General features: G+C 41.9%; 1 protein-coding gene across 2 annotated transcripts in view; it reads right to left on the reverse strand.

Moving 5' to 3' along the window:
* Positions 1–1,410: 1,410 nt before the first annotated feature.
* Positions 1,411–22,531, reverse strand: part of LOC127688752 (cytochrome b5 reductase 4) — a 53,320-nt gene continuing 32,199 nt past the window's right edge. For both annotated transcript variants that reach the window (XM_052187694.1, XM_052187695.1), the window contains 6 exons: positions 16,206–16,346; positions 14,906–15,058; positions 13,131–13,281; positions 12,771–12,857; positions 5,191–5,355; positions 1,411–1,970 (listed from right to left, as the gene is read on the reverse strand). In XM_052187694.1, the coding sequence (XP_052043654.1) occupies positions 1,916–1,970; positions 5,191–5,355; positions 12,771–12,857; positions 13,131–13,281; positions 14,906–15,058; positions 16,206–16,346 (752 nt within the window). In that variant the 3' untranslated portion in view covers positions 1,411–1,915. The remainder of the gene's footprint in view (positions 1,971–5,190; positions 5,356–12,770; positions 12,858–13,130; positions 13,282–14,905; positions 15,059–16,205; positions 16,347–22,531) is intronic.

Raw genomic sequence — 22,531 nt, forward strand, 5'->3', positions numbered from 1 at the left:
CTCAAATTAGACTACAACTTGGGAACGAAGATGTAAACTAATATGTGCACAGAGATTATTCAAAGGGTGCTTCTGGGTTTTCTTTTGCTCTTAAATACAAAGGAGGAGGAGGAGGAGGAGGAGGAGGAGGAGGAGGAGGAGGAGGAGGAGGAGGAGGAGGAGGAGGAGGAGCAAAGAAGAGATATAAGGACAGAGGGAAACTGCTTGAAGTAACCAGAACAGGACTGGAGGAGAAAGAAACAAGCTTTTCATGTAAAAATAATACTATTCATGTAAGTTAATCAACATATTACCAATGAATTACTGAAAATAATTAAAAAGACACACCTCCTCCCAGTAGAAAAAGATGGCAGGGAGTTGGGGGGGGGGGGCATGTAGTTGAAGTCCTGTGAGCAGCAGGGCTGCAGGTGGACAGCTAGAGTCCCACCTCAGAAAAGGGAGACACAGCAACACTGGGTGTTCAAGCAGTCATTTGCCAGCAGAGGCTTCAGAAGCTGCGTGCTGGTCTTTGGAAAATGCTAATGCTGCACCAGAGTTAGTTGGGCCAGGCCAGTCTTTCTAGGACAGGGTAGCTATTTACAAAACCATGCGTGGACTCCACCCCATTCTGTCTGAGTAAACACTGCTGCTGGATGGATTAGGACAGAATAATCCTGTAGGTGCTTCAGCAACCTCTGCTATTAACATACCCTTCAGAAAAGCAGCTCTTGATAGCTCTGCTGAATTCTAGGTTTACAGGGATTGAAAGCTGCCTGCACCAGCGCTCCCCACTGATCTGCCAGCTGCTGGGGAGGCAGCCAGAGTAGAAAGACACCTTCAGGACACAATGGTCCTCTCTTCCAGCTGGTGTGGAAGGCCTGCAGAAGGACTAATTATCTCAGGCCCTGGGCTAGATGCCACACTTCAATCTTTGCTAATACCTTTGGTCTGGACTGATAGTTGCTAGTGTTTCTGCAATATCTTTAAACACACCTAGTCCCAGTCTGCAAGTGTGAAGAATTTCTAATACTTTTTTATTGGTATCATAAAAATTTTAGAGATAATATTTCTCTAGTGCCTGTGTTTGTGTGTTGGTGCACCACCACCATGTGCATGTCGAGAATATCTTGCAGAGTCAGATCTCTTCTTCCACCTTCTGGAGATTGGAAATTGAACTCTACTGGTGTCTTTAAATTTTCCTTTAAGTTCAGGTATGGTAGCACACACCTGTAATCCCAACCCCTGAAAGTAGAAGCAGGAAGTCTAGGCCAGCCTGGTGTGTGTGTGTGTGTGTGTGTGTGTGTATGTATATAATTTCAGTCTAACCAAAGTTATGAAGTGAGACTAAAAAAATAATTAGTACATAAATAAAATTCCCTTTAAGATAACCACTCTAGGTGTTACCTTCAGCCACACGTCCACCACAGGGAGTAAAAAGTATGGAAGTATAGTTTTATTCTATCTGTATCAATGCCATGGACACCCACAACACTGGACCACCAATAGTTACAGCATTCCGTGTTTTAAGATTAATAAGGACATATACCATCAATTCCTGAGTAAACAGTGCAGTGTAAAATTTAATCTGTATTGCTCAGAAGATATCTTGCAGCATAAAAAGTGACCAAAATGATTGCTTAATTTATCATGTCATAAAATACAAGTGTTTCCTGAAGAACAGTGATACAGTTTCAGTGGCGAGGAGACCTGCAGCTCCTAACAAGGCTCCTGTGCACATACTGCCATGACTGACGGGCCAGGGCAGGCGACAGCAGGAAGTAAGTCCTGGTCAACATGAACTGAAGACACAAGACTTCACTCCAGAAACCGAAGCCTGGATTCTAATTAATCTTCTGTACATACAAAAATTCTTTTAAAAAATCCTAGGCAATCACAAATACAAACTAGTTGAGTAAAAGACACTGGTAGCTTTTTCTTATGCTGTAAAACCGTGAATCTCATCATCAGAAAAGTTAAGATCATGCAGCAACCTGAAAAACACAACATATATGACTTTTAGGGAAGATGTTTACAAATAAAGTCATGAGATCAAAGCTTACAAACATACCCTCCTCATTTTCTCAAGTCATGTTTGTTAAGAACACAATAACCAGACCAGAAACTTACTTACTAAACAGCATCAGCTATTTAGTCACTGTTCAATTTTTTTTAACAGTTTCATAAATGCCACTAATTTTAAATGATTTGAGTTCAGATAGATTATGATTCACTTCTTGTAAATGGCAGACACGCTCTTAGATACATTTGCTAAGATTCTTCTTTCCCTTTTGCTCCCATCTCTGCCATGTTCTGCAGTTTATCTGCTGAAAACCACAATATTTTTATTTTGGACTATTCCACAGTCCTCTCTGCTGCAGTCCTATGACATTCTTCAATAGCATGGCCCTGTAACCTCTATCCCTCACACTAAATTAAATGTATGGCGTCTAGGGCTTTATTACATATAGATTGAATTCTCTGTCTCCCTCATACAGAGCCTTACTACTGTATGGTAATGCATGGCTGCCTCTTTTATTAGATGCCAGCAACCACTGGTGACCTATGAAATCTGAGATTCTACTTCCATCATTCCTTCCTCACTGATCAACTGAAGGGTTCTATAAAGAAAGCCTGCTCCGTGTTACGTGACTAGCCAGCATCTAGCTCATACAGAAAAGGCAGAGCAAATGCTTTATTTTCCCACCTTTACTCACCAGTTTTTAAAGTGAGGGATAGGAAAACACACGGCTGAAATACATTTCTGCTTGGAAAACCATACAGAGCCTGAGACCACAGACATGGCTGCTGAAGATGATCATTCAGCACCATCTGTCCAGAGCAGACATTCAGAGCACGGGCTCGTGTGGCACAGCGTTAGGACACAGCAGGCAAGCCTCTCACTCTGGGGTCCTCTCCTACTTTGGTAGACATGTATACTGTCTCCCCCAGGGAAGGGCCACTGTAAGCAGCCTACTCATCTGTAACACACCCAGTTCTCTCTGCCCTTCTACTCGTTCTGACTGGATTGCGTGTGTTGCTTTAAGTGAGCCCTGGACCGTACATATGAGAAGCAGACATCCTAACCCTGAGCCGCATCCCGAGCCTTTCTTCCATCTGTATATAGAGCTCAGACTGTCCTGGAATCCCCATCTTCCCGCTCTGCCTCCAGAAGACTGGGCTATGGGTGTTCACATCACACACAGCTCGGAACCGTGGCAGTCTACATTCATAACTTCATAGGTCCTTTATGGCCACATGACTGGTGTCCTCGAAACACACCCCTAGGTGACAGTACCTGACTATCTATGGTGCTCCAAGCTATATTTCAGTCACTTGTCTCATCACAGGACAGCGTGAACCTCCGAAGTTGAGCCTACTTATCCATGGCACACGGTAGTGAGTAGATCAAAGTATCACTATCAGCTGTTTGTTTTTAAAGTACAGGCTTCTAAACCTTTATTACACAAATTGACAAGTACTCATGAAAGGAGGAGGGCATGCTTGGATATAGCTAGTTACTAGCTAGTACTGGGAGAGCTTGGATCTAGGCCTACCCATGGGCACCACAGTCTGTAGACCCTTCTGACCCTCATAAAATGGAAGTGTATATGTGTCGTATGTATGTACATCTCCCAAGACACTTTAAATTACCTTAGACTAGCTACAATACAGCAGTTACGTTGTTACATCAAACAACGTAACTGCTGTATAGCTATGCTGTGCTGCCCAGGAAGTGATGACTGTGCAGTGCCAGGGCAGTGTCTTAGAGTATTCTTGAGCCACAGCTTGATGAGGAAGTAGAAGAAATGGAGAACTGACTTTTGTGCAGCATGCAGCAGACATGAGATTAAATCTGGAGGTCTTTGTAATGAGGATGGCAAAGGCCTTTATTTTACAGAACACAACTATGATAAAATAAGAGCCTCTTGTCACTTCTGATATGAAAGGCACATTAACTGGACACGATGCCTTAACCACAGCACCCAGGAGGTAGAGGCAGGCAGATTTCTAAGTCTGAGGTCAGCCAGGGATACATACTGAGACCTGGTCACAAACAGAAAGACACATTCCATGAAGATGGTAATGACAGGAAATCAAGGAAATGAGTCACAAGGGAGATGCTATGAAGTGCCAATACTGATCTGGGTCAAGTCACCTTGACAGGCAGATCCATCAGCTTGTTAGGGGAGGTAATCTCAGGAAGACATGGGAATGGCTAGCATCCCTTCTGAGCTTCCTAGTCAAGCAAGCTCAGTATTGGAAAATTAGTTTTGAGGCAAAGTTGAGAAATTGTAGAGATTACAGTTGCTTTATAGCATGTGAAGATCCTACAGTCAGGACAACCTACTACTTAACGAGCAGATCAAGTGGCTCCAGTCTACACCCAGTGGCTAAGAGGTGCAGAACCAAATGAATGAAAATGAAGAAGACATGGCCCCAGCTCCAGCAGACCACAGTCGTCGGGGAGGAATGGAGTTCTGCTAGGATGGGTGTGCGGTCTTTCCATGCTAAGGTTTGAAGTCTCCACTGCCTACAGTATCACTGCAGCCTAAAGACGTCCCAGACACTTGGGCCACTCAGCCTTCGCTTCCAATACAAAAGAATGCGTCTTTAAAACTGGGAGTCAGAGTTTCTGTAAATAAATTTTATAATAAAATTAAACTCAAATTATGTAGAAAATGTTAGGTTTATAGAAAACAAACTTAAGGAGTTTCTAATCTAGAAATCCAGTACATACTACATTTAACCAAATATTTTAAAGTATCAGATATGGTGGTTTCATTGTGTAGTCTGGCATGGGTCTTGCTTGCTTATGTAGCAATCTAGCATCTTCCTTTGACTTGCTGCTTGACTTGGGGTCACTGTTTTATTTACCAACTCCTACACAGCTGCAGAGAATAAAGACCACACTGAAATGAAAATGGCTTACTTGTAATTATTTACATTGGACGTGGTAAAGATGAGATGGAGAGCCCCACATTCCACATAAGACTCTTGACAGCCACGGAGAGATGACAGTGACTGCGGCATGTAATGCTAAGCACAGCCAAGCCCCAACCTCTGCCCCTAGGATGGAGACTAGCACTCCCCGACTCTCACGGCAACCATGGATTTTAGTGTGTGATGGCACGGCAGAGGAGCCAAAGGCTGGCCACATGCTCCCTGTGTGAGCTCCCGCTGCAGGGCTTCTGCTCCCCTACTGCCACTCACCTTATCCCCTCCTCTGTAAATGGTGTTGGTCCACAGATGCAAAGGAAGACCCTAGAGTTTTCTAAACTTCTTTGCAAAAATTCAGAGAGAAGAGCTCGTGACACGTGTCCCTGTTTGCCATTCCATTCTGGAGAAGGTGCCGAGAGAACAAATTCAACATGAAATCTAGGACAAGAAAACAGTTTTCAAAGTCTGTCATTTCAAATCCATTATTGTCACATTTCAAGGTCAGTAAGACTCCTTTCCCAAAGGACAGCTTTTAAAGTCTGGTTAGGTTCTAAGTAAACATTTAACAAAGACACACAAATGAATAGAAATTCACTGAGGATTGGTTTTGCCATGGGTAGGGGCAATGCTAGGATTAGCCTTGCTATGAAGAGAGCAGTGATTTGATTGCTTTATGTTTTGTTTTGTTTTCTTGAATGCATTAGCAAGAGGCCTCCATGGGATCTCAGAGGCTGTTATACTGGCATTAATAACTGCCTGTGTGAGCCTCAGGAAAGTGCAATTCCAGAGACAGGTTTTTTTAATCCCTGCTTAAATCTGCACCACAAATTTCAATATGGACAATATGGTTAGGAAGCCTATGTGACTTCTTACCCCTAAGTGTAGTTTCGAATCAGGGAGAGATCTGTAGTCTCCATGTCCAGAGCCCGGTACCAGCCCTGTGAATGGCACTTGTTCACCTGGTTGTGTGAGGCAGAAGCTTAGCCCTCCTCTCGGAAGCCTCTCCTTCCCCCCTTCATATACTGCCCTGGCTCCAGCCTTCAGTCTCCGCCACATGACACTGGCTACTCAGTCTTCCTGCCATGATGCTACTCCGGGCCCCACTCTTCTGGTCTTAGCTCAAGCCTCATGTCCATCAGCAAGTTCCATGACCAGCCCTACTTACTGGTCTTGGCTCCTTCACCCTGTGGCTGTGGAAATGGTAGCTTTGTCTTTTCTTCACAGCCCTTACTTCAGGTTGCAAGCGTGTAGTCCCCGAGGTAACTACTTCACTGTCCACTTCCCCTTCAAACCCTAAACTCCACGAAGGCAGGGATGAGGTGAGCTTTGGCTACGGTATCCCTAGTGACCAAAATACAGGAGTACTAACGTCATGGAACCAGAAACACAGAAACTAAAGAAAGAGCACACAATTTAGTGAACTACCAAGTGAACTGCTGGCCAAAAGCCAGAAAACCAAAGTGATGGCACCTGGCACACTGCCATCTGGACAGCACCAGGTCACTGGGCTCTTAACAGCCTATCCCTTTCTGAAGAGCAGCAGGCCCTGCTCACACATCAGCCTAAGCCTGTCTGGGGATGCTCCGAGAGGATTATGGGGTGACTAGACTACAGCTGGTGCTGTAGCCTTAATGTGGCTGTGTTGGCGGCTGAGACTCCCAAGAACTGACAGGCCAGGTGCAGCTGCAGACCAAGTAAGGGCACCAGCCAGTCAGCAGCCAGAGGACTAGCCCAGCTCTGCCCATAGGCCCTGCCTCACTGGTTTCCTAGTGCATTCACTGGACTTGGTGAGGAAACTTGAGGATCAATCACATTTCTCAAAATACCTGAGAATCGGGTAGTTTTTCCCATCAAGATTCCCATTTAAGTCTACACAGCAAGTCTAACCTGTGCTTAGAACTGCCTCCCCAAACCCAGGGGACGAACACTCCAAAACTGCAACTCAAAACGTTCAAACATCACAAACTTTGAGTGACCACAGGACACTTATCATGTTCTACTGGATTCTGGAGCACTAGGATTTCACCCAGTTGGTGAAGTCTATGCAAACCCTGGGGAACTCTCAAACTCTGAATCTGGAAGGACTTCTGGTTCCTGGCATTCTGGATAATGGATCCTCAACCTGTACTTTGTTTCACTAAATCTTTTACCGAATGTCTTTCTACCATGGTGAACCAAAAGCCACAGATGGCCTTTTATGGCTCTATTTCCAATGGACCTTTTACTAAAATAAAACTGCTAAGATATAAAGTAAAGAGCCAATTGGCCAAAAGCTGCAATGGATACTTGTTCTTAACCTTCCTTTACTGGTATGCTTTTAAAGAAGGCTAACCATTTCTACGAACATCTACTTAGACAACGATGAGACCCTGAGCACTCTACACTTTTCACGCCTTTTGTACCCAGTCACATACTGGTTCCTTGCCTAAAGTCTGGTACTCAATGGACAGAGTGAAAAGGCAACACAGATCATTTAAGGTTACTGTGAAGATGCGGCTGTCCTAGCTGAGAGAAGGGCTTGACCCAGAATGGGGGCAAGTCTACAGTAAGATAGAATGAATGATGTCATGTCTCAAATCACTGTGGTGTCTTCTCTGGGAATCTTCAGTTGACACAATTACAGCACTAAGCCCCTCAAGGCTGAAGAGGTCATCTTTAAACCCTGACCCAATGAAAAAATTAAGATCCTTGAAAGGTTTACTTGAAAACAAATTCAGACAACCCACAAGAGGCAAAGTGACAAGGAGAGAAGAGCATGGGTAGGGACCTGGACATGTTCCTTCAGAGTTCACATGTGGTGAGACCACAACAGAAGACTATCCCTTACAGGTTAACAGCTCTGTTTGCAGTTAGAAGAGGTTCCCAGTTATGCTGTTTGACCCAGAAGCACTGGATGTGTTTGCTCACATGTGGCTGGAGGCACACAGGCAGGAAAGACGCCAGGATGTGTGCTTGCTTCACACTGCACCTGGGAAATGTGGGGAATTCTAGGCTGTGCCTTCATAAGTCCCTGCAGAAACAGGACTCGTGGCCATTTTCTGGGAACCCAGAGATCCATCCTCCCAGTATTAATTTGAAGTTTGCTTTAAACTTGACTTAAGATTGTAGTAGTGGTCTTTTTCTCAGCTGGTGGGATTAACAGTGGACCAAAAAGTCACTGGGAATAAACAAATCTATTGAAAAAATTTAAAGTGGACAACAGTGTTCACTCTAACATATACAGAGTCCATCTATCTAGCAACTAATTTCTTTCTCCTGCTTTCAAAATAGCTTTCAAAACATATCTCCTCCTTCCTGTTTCTCACTCTTGTCCACGCCACTTCCCTATCTACTGCCACAGCTTCATGTAGGACCCTCAAACTTAGATCTGTCTGATACATCACAGTCATATTAACTCTCCTAAAACCTGGGAGGGTCTCTCTTGTCTACAGATTAGCAATTCAAAGTCCTTGGTGTCCCAGGTGTATGTGTCATACAGAAAAATATGCTTCTTTATTGAAGTACTGGAACATTCTGGGCTTGAAGTATCTAGTTACTAGAGTTTTATTCACAGAAATGCTGATTTGTTTCCTAAAATCCAGGTCATAATCCCGTGCTCCTGGAAGCCCTGCATCCCTTCTCCCAAGAATGGGATCGATGGCCAGGTGTGCTGGAGCAATTTTCAGACATCACAGCAATGCAGTAATGCAGATGTTCCTCTACATTTGTGATCCAGTCCTGAGCTGCCAGGATTCTTTTCTTTCTCTATTCTAGTGGAAAACTATTAAATGATGTTGCTGACTGGCTGGGGTCGGGGGTGGGGGGGAGTAGTGACTTTCGCCAACAGCTTCACAGCCCAAGAACATTTTCATCTGTGACTCTTCAGTACTTTAATCCTGAGTACTTAGGGGAGTACAGAAGAAATTCTCACCATGCCATACAACACAGGCTAGTTAAATAAACCATGGTATCTTCACATCACAGAACTCAGTGCTATTATTAAAAATCACGGTATAATACATGGCTTTCCAGCCCACACTTCTGGCATTTTGAGCCATTCCTGGCTGTGATGGTTTGTATATACTTAGCCCAGGGAGTGGCACTGTTAGGAAGTATTGCCTTGTTGGAGGAACTGTGTCACTGTGGCTTGGGCTTTAAGACCCTTGTTCTACTTCCACTAGCAGTCTTCAGATGAAGATGTAGAACTCTCGGCTCAGGCTGCATCATGTCTATCTGGATGCTGTCCTGCTCCCACCTTGATGGTAATGGACTGAACCTCTGAACCTGTAAGCCAGCCCCAATTAAATGTTGTCCTTATAAGAGTTGCCTTGGTCATGATGTCTGCTCACGGCAGTAAAACCCTAAGACACTGGCCTTTAATAACTACATGTCAGTAGCCCCTCCTTCTCCAGTTGTGACCATCAAAAAAAACCCCACAAACAAACAAACAAATAAGCAAACAAACCCTCCAGGGGCTAGAGATGGCTCAGCAGTTAAGAACTGCTTTCTGCTTTTACACAGAACCCCATTCTTTTCCCAGCACCTACACAGTACTTAACAACCATCTATAACCCTATTCCTAGGGAATCTAATGCCTTCTGGCCTCTTTGTGCACCAGGTAATGCATGTGGCACACTTACATATATAAAAGGAAAACACTTATACATATAAAATAAATAAATATTTTAAAATGTAACAACAAAACCCATCTCCAAACAGAAGCATCCCTGAGGATGATTGATGGGGAGACCCGGGTTGACAGAATATATTCTATGATAAGATACACCAAAGAGAAGATACAGTTATAAAAAGTACAGTCAGTATGACTATATTTTCTTCAATATAAAGGGTTGTGTGCACACATATACATGACAGAGTATAAAGATATAGGTTATAAAGTTTATTGCTCTTTGGAGAGTAGAAACTTTAGCAATTTTGTTCACTATTCTCTGCTATACTTTCTATGTAAGCATGCACCAACTTCATAAATATAAGGAAAAAAAATCACACCAAGTGGTACTTATAGAAAGAATGTATCACCCATTCTCTCTAAAGCAGGGCTTCTCAACCTAATGCTGTGACCCTATAATTCAGTGACTCAAGTTGTGGTGACCCCCATCCAAAAAATTATTTTCATTGCTACTTCATAACTGTGATTTTGCTACTGTTATGAACTGTAATATAAATATCTGTTATGTAGAATGGTCTTGGGTGACCACTTGTAAAAGGGTCATTCAACTCCCAAAGCAGTCAAGACCCACATGTTAAGAACTGTTCTAAAGAAAAGTATTGACACCAAAGATGAGTGCTTTGAAGGGGAAGGAAATACTTGTACTATAAGCACATTCCAGAGTGGTGACCAGAAACTAACCTGCCATCACTAACTGCCCCACTCCTGAGATCTCACGCTATGGAGGCAGCAGCAGAACCCCAGAGTCAGTGCATTTTGCTAGTGATGGGGAGGACAGGGCCACGCTACAGCAGAGGCACACAGTTCACAATGACACACACTGGAGAAACGGTAACATTCAACTTGGGTTCCAGTAATCAGCTAATTTACTTCTGTTATTTGCCTACTGCTGTTCTTTTTTCCAGATCGCCACTAAGAGAGACAGAGAGTCAGATAGACAGATAGACAGGCAGATAGACAGAGAGAGAGAGAGAGAGAGAGAGAGGGGGGGGGGGAGAGAGAGAGCGCAAAGGTCATCTTTCTGAGGAAACTGAAGCCTTGGAGAAATGGTGCAGGCAGAGGAGGGTCAGAGGTGGTCAAAGCCGCACCTGACACCCCAGCACAGTCCTGAGCAAACTGAGAGGCTCACTCAGCTGCTGAGTAGTCATGGCAGCAAAAAACCAAATCCTCAGTACTGTAGTCTAAGCAACCAGCAACCCAATCAGGAAGAGCGAACTAAAAAGCAAGGCACTTCATGTGCACAGGTACAGTGTTCCTTCATGACAGCTGATCCAAATGAACTCCTAATAAAGACTGAGCTGGTGCCTGATCATTGAAATAAATCTCTTCAATTTTATAAAATTTCTCTTTAAGGAATTTAAAACTTCTGCCAAAATTTACTAGAAACTAGTCAGTTTTTTGCTACTTTGTAAGTTCTTTTTCTTCAACCCATTTAACCCCTTAACACTAGATAAGAGAGAAAAAATGTTAGAGAGGAAAGGAAAGAGTCCCTGAATCAAGTCAGGGGTTGGGAATAGGGTGGCGTTATCATTAGAGTATTTCCTGCAGATTAGGGGCATTGAGCTCCCTTGGGACAAGTTTGATTTTCACCATCAGGATATCTAACTTCTTGTTTCTTCTTTAAGCATGAATGATTACTTAACAAACCACAACCAAAATCCCATCCCACCTTTGGGGCCCTAGCAGTTATCTACCCTCTTAAACATCCCCAGAATTCCAAATATCACACAATTTCAGAAACTATCTGTGGCTGGCAAAATCACACCCCTGCTAGAGCAACAGGTAAATCACAGTCAGCTGCTGTGGATGCTCTGAAGCAGCCCCACATCTCATACCTGGGATTAACATGAAATCATATTCTTATATTTCTGTTTTAAAGACACCAAAACTCCTAAATTGTCACCACACCTACCCGTCTGTTTAAAATCTTTTAAAGGTTTGTGAAATAGGAACTCTAATAAAACAAACCATTCTCTCCTCCAGAAGGCCTCTAACCGAGTCTAAACACCCCAGAGACGGCTCCCTAGTTCCCAAAGTGTTTACATGGCCTTCCCCAAACCTCCCAGCTGCCGTTTAGTGAAGCAAGCAGAATAAGCACCACTGTTTGACTCTGAATATAGAGACACCGACCCATGAAGGTGAGCAATTTTTAAAGAGTTCAAGCGATAAGCCTTTTTTTTTTATTCAAAAATTTTAAGATTTTTTTTTCTATAAATGAGTGTTTTGCCTGTGTGCACACATATCTATCATGTGCATGTCTGGTGCCTGTGAAGGTCAGAAGAGGACACTGGGAACCCTGGAAGCAGAATTACAGATGAGTCCTCTGCAACAGCCACCAGAGCTCTTACTGAATCACTAAAGCTGAGGACACGGGAACTAGGGTTTGCTCTACACTATTCCTGCTCAATGTTTGCCAGCGCAAAAGCTCGGAACTCGGCCACCTGTGTTTCTTGAACTCATCCTCTGCTGCCTCAGTAGAATGAATATGCCCCAGTGGAGGCTTCAGCCAGGTTAAGAACAGTAGTGCTTCAAGGGTAAGCATGCTAGGTCACAGCGTTGACTTATGAGTCACTCACTGAAGGAGACAGGATGTAGGAAGTGACAGAGAGCAGAGCAAAGAGCCCTTTATTACTGTCAGTCCAGGACCCGTGCGTGAGCCCGTAGGGATGGTGGCATCTAAGAGTGTTCAGGTTTTTCAAGGACTGGCCATTTTTGATTGATGAGACTATATAAACATAAGTAACCACCTCAGATAGTCTATGCAACTTAGAAAGTCCTAGCAATCTTAGAAATAGATGACTACAGAAATGTTCTAGAAAGTATGGTAGCCCATCTAGCTCAATATTCCTGAATTTGTACTGCTTTCAGCTGACTGCTACACTGTTGTTCTTTTTAATGGCAAGCTCTTGCTCTGCTACTCTTTCTCCCTGAGTTCATCTTGATAAGATTTGTTTTCTATTGGTAATACCAGCCTAAGAAGAAAACCAGCAAGAGGGCTATTAATACGCATTAACTCAGTCAACCGAGAATGGAGCCAGTGTGCTGCACACGGAGACACGCCTCTCCCAGACAGCACACAGGCAGACTCACTAGGGGCCTGAGACACGCAGCCATTGACCTGCGCGTCAGCTGTCCACAGGACAGTATGCACAAACACTTCGATTTGAGTTTGCAGGTGCAATACCTTTTATCTTTTGATGCCAATTTCTCTAGCTGACATCTCCAAATTATATCGTCCTCTGTTTTATTGAAGAACATCAACTTCACCTTCCTTAAAAGGAAAAAAAAAGGAAAGCTTATATTACGTAAGCCACTCTGACATTTTCAATACGCACAGGTGGAAATGCTCAAGTGACCCTGGTGGATGCTCCTAGGAAACCCGCATTATGAAACCTGAACCGAGAGCGAGGTACTAAGCTCTGGGTGGGCAGGCGAGGAGGAGGCAAGGAGCTCGGCGCTCAGCTTCAGTGAACTGCCCGTGTACGAAGGGCGCCTTGTACTCAAAGCCTCCCAAATAACAGTCAGCAGAAACAAGGGAACATACCTGAGGCTGGACACATGAGCCAAAGCGTAATTCAGTACAGTAACCATGGGTGTGAAGCCTGTTCCAGCTGCCAATAAAAAGAGATCTTCTACTTCCTGAAGTTTGGATACTTTAAAATTTCCCTCAGGACCACTTACAGAAATTAAATCTCCTAAAGAAATAAACAAAATAAATAAAATCAGAAAACAAATGAAATGAGAAGCCTAGAAGGGACACGGGGACAGAGCACTGGGTGGGACAGGGTGGACCTGGGACTGCCACACCCATCTCTACAGTAGGAGAGGAGCAGCAGAGGCAGTCATCAGATACTAACTACGTCAGATTAATGGGTAAGTGATACAAGGTTAGTAGAGAATAGGCATTAGTAACCACAGGGTCAGGCTTAGCAGGAGAGAAATTCGGAACAAATGTATTGTGAAGCCGTACACTGGGAAGTGTCATAAACTTCTCTAGTAATATTTGAAAAGATGGACCAACTGAAACCAGATGAGCCATTGTGAGTTTAGTTCCTAGGAAAACAGCAGCTGTAAAATGAGTGCCCAGTTTCTGTGGTGACGGGCTGACAGACAGTACACACCGCTCTCATAAAGACACTGCCACCAGGCTACATTCAGAAATCTCCAATGCAACTTGAAAAATAAAAGACCAAACCTATTCGTTACTTTGAACTTACTTCAAATACTGTAATTTAATATGCTTGAGTGCTTATAATTTCCTATGTTTTCCACCACAGGCTAGTAATGGTAGTTTAAGGGACAATCATACTATATATAGGTGGATGTCTAAGTTAACTTTCAGAAGTCACATAAAGACGTCCGTGAGAGGCTGCCCTGCTGCCCCGGTGTGAGTTGATGTTGATGCAGGCAGAGGAAGGACACTTCTGCCAGTAAGAGAAAAAAATCACAATGAGATGGAGAAAATGAGAAAACACAGAGAAAGGATTAGAAACAAGATGGAAAGTTTTTGAACCTTCAGAGACATTATAATATGTTACCCAGTCTTTCAAGGTCCATGTTCTGATAGCCTAGTATGTATGTGCCAAATAAGGTGAACACGACAGTCTCTACCTGTAAGTGGCCATCTTACAAACAAGCTGGGCGCTTACAACCCTCATCACAGAGCACAAGGAACTGTTATAAGTGATTCAGAGGAGAAGGGGGCTTTGTAACTAAAGTGCCATTTCATCGAGTCTGTACAGGAAGGAATATAGCACAGGAAGGGCTGATGGGCATCCAGATGAGGCTCTGACAGGAACCTAAGAATGAGGATAACAAACCGGTTTCAAGGAGCACAAAAGCTATTGAGCCTCCCGGGTCCTGGTAAGCCTTGTGGGGGGAGTGGTCAGCACAGCTAAAGCAGATCTGCCCAGAGGCTTCAAAACTGGGGAGCAACGAAAGTAAATCTACCTTCAGAGATGCTTGGAGAAGTTCCTGGACAATGCAGATGAAGAGAAAGACACCAGGTAGAGTCATGTGTGAGAGATTGTTAGAGGACAAAACAGAAAGGATGAAGGCTTGCTTTCAGGGCATAGGAGGAAAAATGACATCAAACACGTACGTGGCTGACTAGATTCAGGGACTGAACAAGTCTCCAGAGAAGGGCACAAATGAATAGAGATGCTGCAAATAATAAAGATGGAGGACATGGAGCACAAGACAAAGAGAGGATGACTTCTACTGCTGAGATACTTAATGGGCTCCCACATGGGGAGGGATACCAGAGGGTGTCTATCCAGTCTATAGCACAAACAAGGCTACAAACGCAACTTTACTAACCAATCTGAAGACGATCAAGCTCTGGTGTGAAGAGTCCAGCAGGATAGATTTTGATCAAAAAGTAGATGTATTTATTTGGGGAAAGAGCTGGTTCCTTAAAATCTGAGAGTAAGGAATCAGACACGGGTGTATATGGCTTTACTATTTCTGCACCTGGAAAAAAGATCAAAACAAAGAAAAGTATAATATTTAAGAGCTCTTAATAAAGATAAGAATACAAACCTTAGGATGCTATTAGTGTGTGCACACAAGTAATATACACACACCTCTAAAGAGATGTCCTACACCCATATTTTACTTACACTTACATATATCTCAAGGCTATAATTTTAGCAAACTAATGGTTATTATGTAAAGTACTTTTTTATTATTTATTAAGTATGGTCTATAACAATAAATCTAGAAAAGTGTATGAGCTTTGTAATGTGCTACAATAAAATGACATCAAAATTTTTCCATGGAAATGTAATAATAGAGAAAATTCCAATTATAAGCCACATATTTATCAACAGTAAGTGGTCACCAATGTGATCACTAGAGAAAGAATGGAGACATCTCACCATTAATTTTATATATTTTGAACTGTTTTAATGTTCTAAATTATTATTTTGGCAGCTAAATAAAAGGAACAATAATCCTATTATCTCATAGGATATATTATTTTTTAAAAGTAAAATGAAAGCATGTGATACAGATTTTACCAGATTCCAGAGGAAAAAAGCCACCAAATATTTGGAAGACCAAAATTTTATACATGGCTCTACTTAGCTCATATGGATCCTAAAACTCAGTGTTTAAAAACTATGCTGAGGAAGATGGCAGCTCATGCACATCGGTCTGGTGTCAGTGAAGATGGAGAGACATAACGGTGCCATTGCAGAACACTGCCTCTACCAAATCTCAGAAGGGAGGAGTCTACAAGATGGAGCACGGCAACACAGGCTGAGGTAAGGATTCTGCAGCTTCAGAGGCCAAGAAAATGGTGACTCTCAATAAAAAACGGGAGCAATTTAAATGAGTAGAAGAAAATTAGGATGAAATAACGGGGAAAACGTGCTCACATAGCAAGGGACACAGTGCTGTGCTCCGTGTACTAAGTACCGTTACCCGCTCCCTCTGCGTGTTACTGCCTCACTCTCACGCTGGCGGCAGCCCCATTGGTAGGAGACGCCAACACCCCGTGTCTGTTTCCATGTGCGCCTTCTCTACACCCGAGGCAAGCTGCTCCACGTGGTCAGCAGCACAGACGTAGTCCCACACTCGCTCCATCCGCAAGCCCAGTGGCTTCCGTCTCCCTTACCTGTGACACTGAGCTTGAGGTAAACATGTTGCCCAACTGGCACCTGAAGGTGAGTACTTGGAGGCAGCTTCAGACAGAAAAGCCTCGTATCATGAGTAACATCTTCCTTGGCAATTAGCTGGCACTGTCTGTAGTGCAAGCCTGGAAGGCAGGGCAGGGAAGTCACTAGGAGGAAGCTCGAACTCTTTTAGAACTTCAACTTCACTACTAACAGCTCTAAAACTCATTAATTTTACAAGGTTACTTTCTATTTCATTTCCTAAGATATTTTATAAACATATAAACACAGCTATAATTTGAAAAAAGAGTAGTATTATAATTTAATGAGTATTATTTCTTCACACCTGTTTAAAAAGATGTCTCAAGACACTAATATCCAATTTCTTCTTAAACTTACTTTGTAAGAAACTCTATTTTAAGGTTTATATTTACAATGGCATTAATTTTACATGTGAAAAATATTTGATAAACATACTAAGGTTTTTTCTTTTCCAGTGAAAAAGTTTTGAAAGCTGAGTACTTGGAATTTAACAATATTATCAATGTTAAACAGGCTTAGCAACACACTCTAATAAAAGAAAGAAAAATTGTATTATGTCTGTTTGTATATATGAATTATACATGCATATGAATAACAAGACATCTTAACTCTCTAAATTATTAAACAAAAAAACTTTATTTTAGCTGAAGGCAATAGGTTTATGGTGTACACTATATGCCACTTTTTCTTTCAGTAAAAGAAATCAAGTATTTCTATAAATACTGAAAATATTTAAATAGCCATGCTTCTAAAATACTTTATACTACACAAAACAGTTAACATTAAAGACTTGTTATAAGAATTCTAAAAACAGTGTCAGTTATAAATTCTCTTTTGACTACAAATAGTTTACTCCTAAAGACTGATCATCATTTATCTCCTCTCTCAGGAAATAGTATTTACAGAAACAGAACTGATCAGTAACACATTCATCCTGATTATTATTTTCTCTCTTTTCCCCTCTCTCATCTAATAGCATTTAACTTGGTATGGAAAGATTTACTCCAGATCATAGGAAGCGAAAGCTGCCCAAACCAACAATCACTGGTTAATAGAAAACTAGAATTCACACACAACTTTCAGAAATAATTTTGGCCACAATTAAATCAAGTTCTCATTTTCCCGTGGCCCCCAAAGACCTTGTCAGCCAAACTTTCTACCTGTTACCCTGGTAACTCAGGAGGTACACAAAGGTACAGCCACCTAACTATAGCACCAGGGAATTTGGTTTGGTTACAGCTAGGAATATCACTCTAAAGTTATCCTGGAAGGCCTAACTAGTTCTGGACTAATGACAGGTTCAAATGACAAAGCTCACCAACAGGTAAAATGAAAGTTCAAACTGTCTCTTTTTCCCTTTCTCTAGACCAGTGGCTCTCAGCCTATGTTATCAACCCATTTGGGGTTGGAAAGACCCTTCCTTCCTTCATAAGGGCTACCTACAATAATCAGAAAACAGTTATTTAGACTATAGTTCATAATGGCAGCAAATTAGTTATGAAGTAGCAAAGAAAATAATTTTATGGTTGGGGTCACCATAACGTAAGTAGCTGTATTAAAGGGTCACAGCATTAAGAAGGTTGAGAACCACTGCTCTAGACCTTTCTTGACCCCAAAGAGAGAATACAACCAAAGGCTCAGATGTCTAAATAGTCGAAAATTATACATCAGACAGAAACTGTCACATGTAATAGTTCTGTGTTGCATCTTGAAAACACATGACTTTATAAAGTTTAGTGGGCTCCAGGTCAGCATTCTTTAGCTTCTCAGAGCATGACACGGGGAGATAGCTGAGGCCTACAGCCCAAGTCTGCTCTCTTTTCTTTTTTCATCGTCATTTGTCACCAAGTAGGTTTATACAGCAATGTATGCATGAACCTGTATGTTCAAGCTCATCCAAGTTCTTCCATCAACAGTCCTGGGCACTCTTTGGATACAACTGGATTTGGGACCATTGGGCAGGCAATTTTAAGGTTTCAGATCCTAGGAGAATGGTGATGAAGAACAGAAAGCAAAGTCCAGGGACCCATATCTTAGCCTTGCCCATTCCTGCTATGTGGGAATGGTATGATTAAATGGACGACAGCCCTATGGGCTCCCCAAGTGAGGAGCGCCAAGGGCAGGTGACTTCCTTTTTTGCCCAGGCATAAAAGCCACAGTGTTTGATGAAAACTATCCATCTTGAACTTGCCAGTTTCTACACTGGCCACATGAATTTGCTATAGTAAGTGTACCTTTCTTCATCTGTGTGGAACCTACTAGGGAATGTGGGTTACTGTGACTTACAGACTTCCATGTGAACAGCATGGGTACAGTATTCTTGCCATTTGACCCTATTAAGATAACCAACAACCAGCAGGCACAATTTCACATGAACTTCCTCAATATAGGTCCTACAACTTAAAAGAGAAACTCAGACTTCATCTTGCAGTAGTCCTGTGGGCCGGCCAGACAGGATGAAGAGATTGGAGCCGTGGAGGAGTGAGATGCAGGCAGAGCAAATGGTCCAAACTATGTCTGTGGGGCAACAGCGTTTCTCACCTGTCAAGCTCCTGGCTTCGTAAGAACAGATGCTGACTTAAGAAAATGTGCAGCTGAAACTCATGTAAGATAGTAAAACAAAAACTTCTGTTCCAAGTACCTAACCTCTTTTTACAAAATACATATAATGTTGACATATTCAAGGTAAACTAAAGTATGAAAAATAAGATAACTAAAGATTTTTTTGTCTAACATTGAAAATAAATTATATTTTTCATTCTTAAAAATAGGATTTCACAAAACTAAAACAGAAAACACCAACAAGTCTTCAATAGAGGACAAACAGAAGCAACTTTGGACTAAGGGTCTGCACTACCTTGGTCAAGGCCAGCTTCTTACCCTTCACAGACTTTTATTCCCTCAGGTCAATCTTATTTTCCCTGATGGGAACAAAGCCCAATGTAAGTTTAAAAGTTTGCCTAAAGTCACCAGGCAGCTGGCAAAGATGGGAGACATGAGATGGAACATGAAGTTATTAGCTATCCCAACTTGATAGGCCTTTGCAAGATGCTTGTGACCAGAGCAGATGGTTCTTAGTGTCTTCCCAAGTGTAACAAGGTACAGATTTACAGATTGTCCTCCAGTCTGTGACTTCATCCTGACCACACTGTCCCAAAGCATTCTTTGTCCAGTTACCTAAATACTTTCTCATCTCCTAATTTATAATCTTGATCATTCATTCCTAACAAGAACTTCTTGAACCAATGTAGGACTTCTGATTATTACACATTTAAAAATAAAGTTTATAGAAAATAACTCAAAATATACTGACATAAACTTTAAAACCTAAGCATGCGCATGCCCCAACACCCATATTCCTACAGCATGCAGCACAAGAAGACGCTCCTGTCAGAACTCGTCCCATCCTACAGTGGTCAGGCCAGCTTCGCCTTCTAGTCTGTGTCTAAGGAAGTGACCAATGAGAAGTGAGCCTGACTGCAGGGCACAGAGTCCTGAACCTATGAGAACAAACTAATCACATGTCATGAATGCTTATTAGAATTTGGAGACTGATAAAACAACTCACTCATGAGGTCATCAGCATGTTATTGCATACTAAAGAAACAAAGGTTGAAGTCTTTATATACACTTTCACAAAAATTAAATTACTGAATATATTCTGCTATTAATTATTCAACTTATGAATTATTCACTAATTTTCAAAAGTCTTCATTTAACTTCTTGTAGTAGTACAGTGTCAGTACATTATATCAAATCTCTCACAAATGATAGGAATCTAATCACAATACATCTTTAAGCACAAAGAATGAAGGCACATACCAATTAACATATCGGGATAAAACATGATGAAAAAGGATGTTCAAGAGTGAAATTTTTCATATATAATTTAAAAATTAGCACTATTAAATTGATTCTTCTTTGTTTTAACTAGTATTGTTTAAAAAATATACCTGTCTGGTTTTCTAAAGGGCAGTGACAAACCATGTCTTAAAAAATACTCCTAAAGCCTACTAAAATGTTTTATTACTGTAAATGGATGGATAAGAACTGATTCCTTCAGTTATGGCTTTATATTTAAATACTGGTCTCAAACCACGGGGCTGAGGGTGTCTTTCTTGAAGGCTTGATTTAATAGGACCTCAGCAGCAGAACTCTGTAACAAGACTGGCAGGAATCTGAGTCCTTCTATGTCCTCCATGCCAACACCACTGTACTAAACTGCTAAGTCCTTTCAGTCCTACCTGTTTAAACTCTTGTTTCACACTATAATATAGTAGAGATTTTTAATTTACACACAGTCTCATCCGTTTGAATTGTGCTGATTTCATATTTGGGAAATTCTCACAGAAAGGGAAACAGGCTGGCAAGATCCAAAAGCAGATCCACGTTTCCTTGCAAAGAAGAGCTCTCAGCTAAGCTGAGCAGCTCAGACAGCTCAGACAGTACAGCACAGGGAAACGGCTCAGACTGTACTCATTTCTAGTAACTGTGAATGTTTTTCAAGGCGGTAGGAAAACGTGGATGATTAGGCAAGGGCTGGGGGAGGTCCAGGGTCCAGGCCCAAGAGAAAGGATGCTCACTATGTTCCAGCAAGCATCTTCACAGGTGCACCTCCATGGTGCACACGTGTGTCCGCCATTAAGAAGCCCTGGTGAAACTATATGAACTATATGAAAATACCAGCAATTTCATATAGTTCAACCTGAATTTAAGGTATGTGTGTGTGTGTGCATGTGAGCGCGCGCGCGCGCGCGCGCGCACACACACACACACACACACGCATGCATACACATGCATACACATGCATAGGTTAATCTAAAGGCTCACAATGCTGTTGACATATCAAAATTATGACATGATTAAAAATATTTTTTGCTTAATACCAATTTTATGGGTTGTTTATTGACATCTTTATTATAGGAAAAAGCAAATAAAACGAGATTACATAAATAAAATAGTTAATGTGTCCATGTATACACTCACATATACATACATACACATACATACAACTATTCATTCATTCAAAATCTTCATTCTGGGGAAGAAAAATACAGTTAGAAGTACCACACAATTGAAACTGTTAACAACTGCATTGGATTAAAGGTAAACAATGGAATACTTTTCCTTCTCCGAGTCATGTGTTTGACTACATCTGAATCTTTGATGGCCAAAAATATTTGACATGACAACACATTGTACTACAGATTTTTAACTGACATGATTGTTTTCAGACTAAAATTATTTTACCTAAGAAACATACTAATCTTAAAAAGTCAATAATTTTAATTAATACATAACAAAACCTAGGAACCATATGGTGATTGCCTTGTCAATGCAAGGTGGACTGACAGCAAGTCAATAATGCACAGGTAAGATAAGAATTCAGCTCTACTACAGTTTCAATCATGATTTAAGGAAAGGAAAGGCAGAAGCAGAAATTGTCTTTGCTCATTTGTCAAAGAAAATGGCCACTTAACCACTGAGCTATCTCCAAAGCAGTAAATCTACCATGCACCTCCCCCAGTTCCAGTGTCATACAAGAACATGGCTGAAGCTTTCCTGCTTGATTTTCCTCTCCTTCCCTTCCTCCCACGTCCCCCTTCCTTTCTTCCTTTTTAAAAATTCCAGCTTTTCTTTTTTCTGTTTTTGTTTTTGTTTTTTTGAGACAGGGTTTCTCTGTGTAGCTCTGGCTATCTTGGAACTCACTCTGTAGACCATGCTGGCCTCAAACTCAGAAATCCACCTGCCTCTGCCTCCCAAGTGCTGGGATTAAAGGCATGCGCCCACCACTGCCTAGCTGAACTTTCTTCTTTTTAATGGTGGCTCAGAACTAAAAGAAACTTATAGTGGGGATAAGAGAGCTCACAGAATGCCTCAGAAAATTACAGGGAAAACCAGTTAAATGACAGTCATTCATCTCCAGAGGCCAGCCTTGATTTTCAGTACCACTGATTTGACTAAGCTTGTATCTGGCTGGCTAGGCCTCTTCCATACTAAGTAGCCAGGTACTCCTGGGCAATAGGCTTCATCCTCTTAGTCGAGCTTTTCACTCACAGTGACTGACTCCTAGTTTCTGTTGGTTTGCTGGATCAGGCCATGTTGCCATGCCACGTTTTCTTCTTACCTTACACTACAAGGCTCATACCACACCTCCGGAAATGGCAAAATCAATTGGCTTAAATATCCCCAAATATTGCTCACCCTTTGTTTCCTCTACGACCTGTAAAACAGCTGGTACAGGACAGGCAGAGATGATGTAGAGCTCTCCACCAAAGTTCTCTGA

This window comes from Apodemus sylvaticus, chromosome 7 (genome assembly GCF_947179515.1).
Source record: "Apodemus sylvaticus chromosome 7, mApoSyl1.1, whole genome shotgun sequence".
Taxonomy (NCBI): Eukaryota; Metazoa; Chordata; class Mammalia; order Rodentia; family Muridae; genus Apodemus; species Apodemus sylvaticus.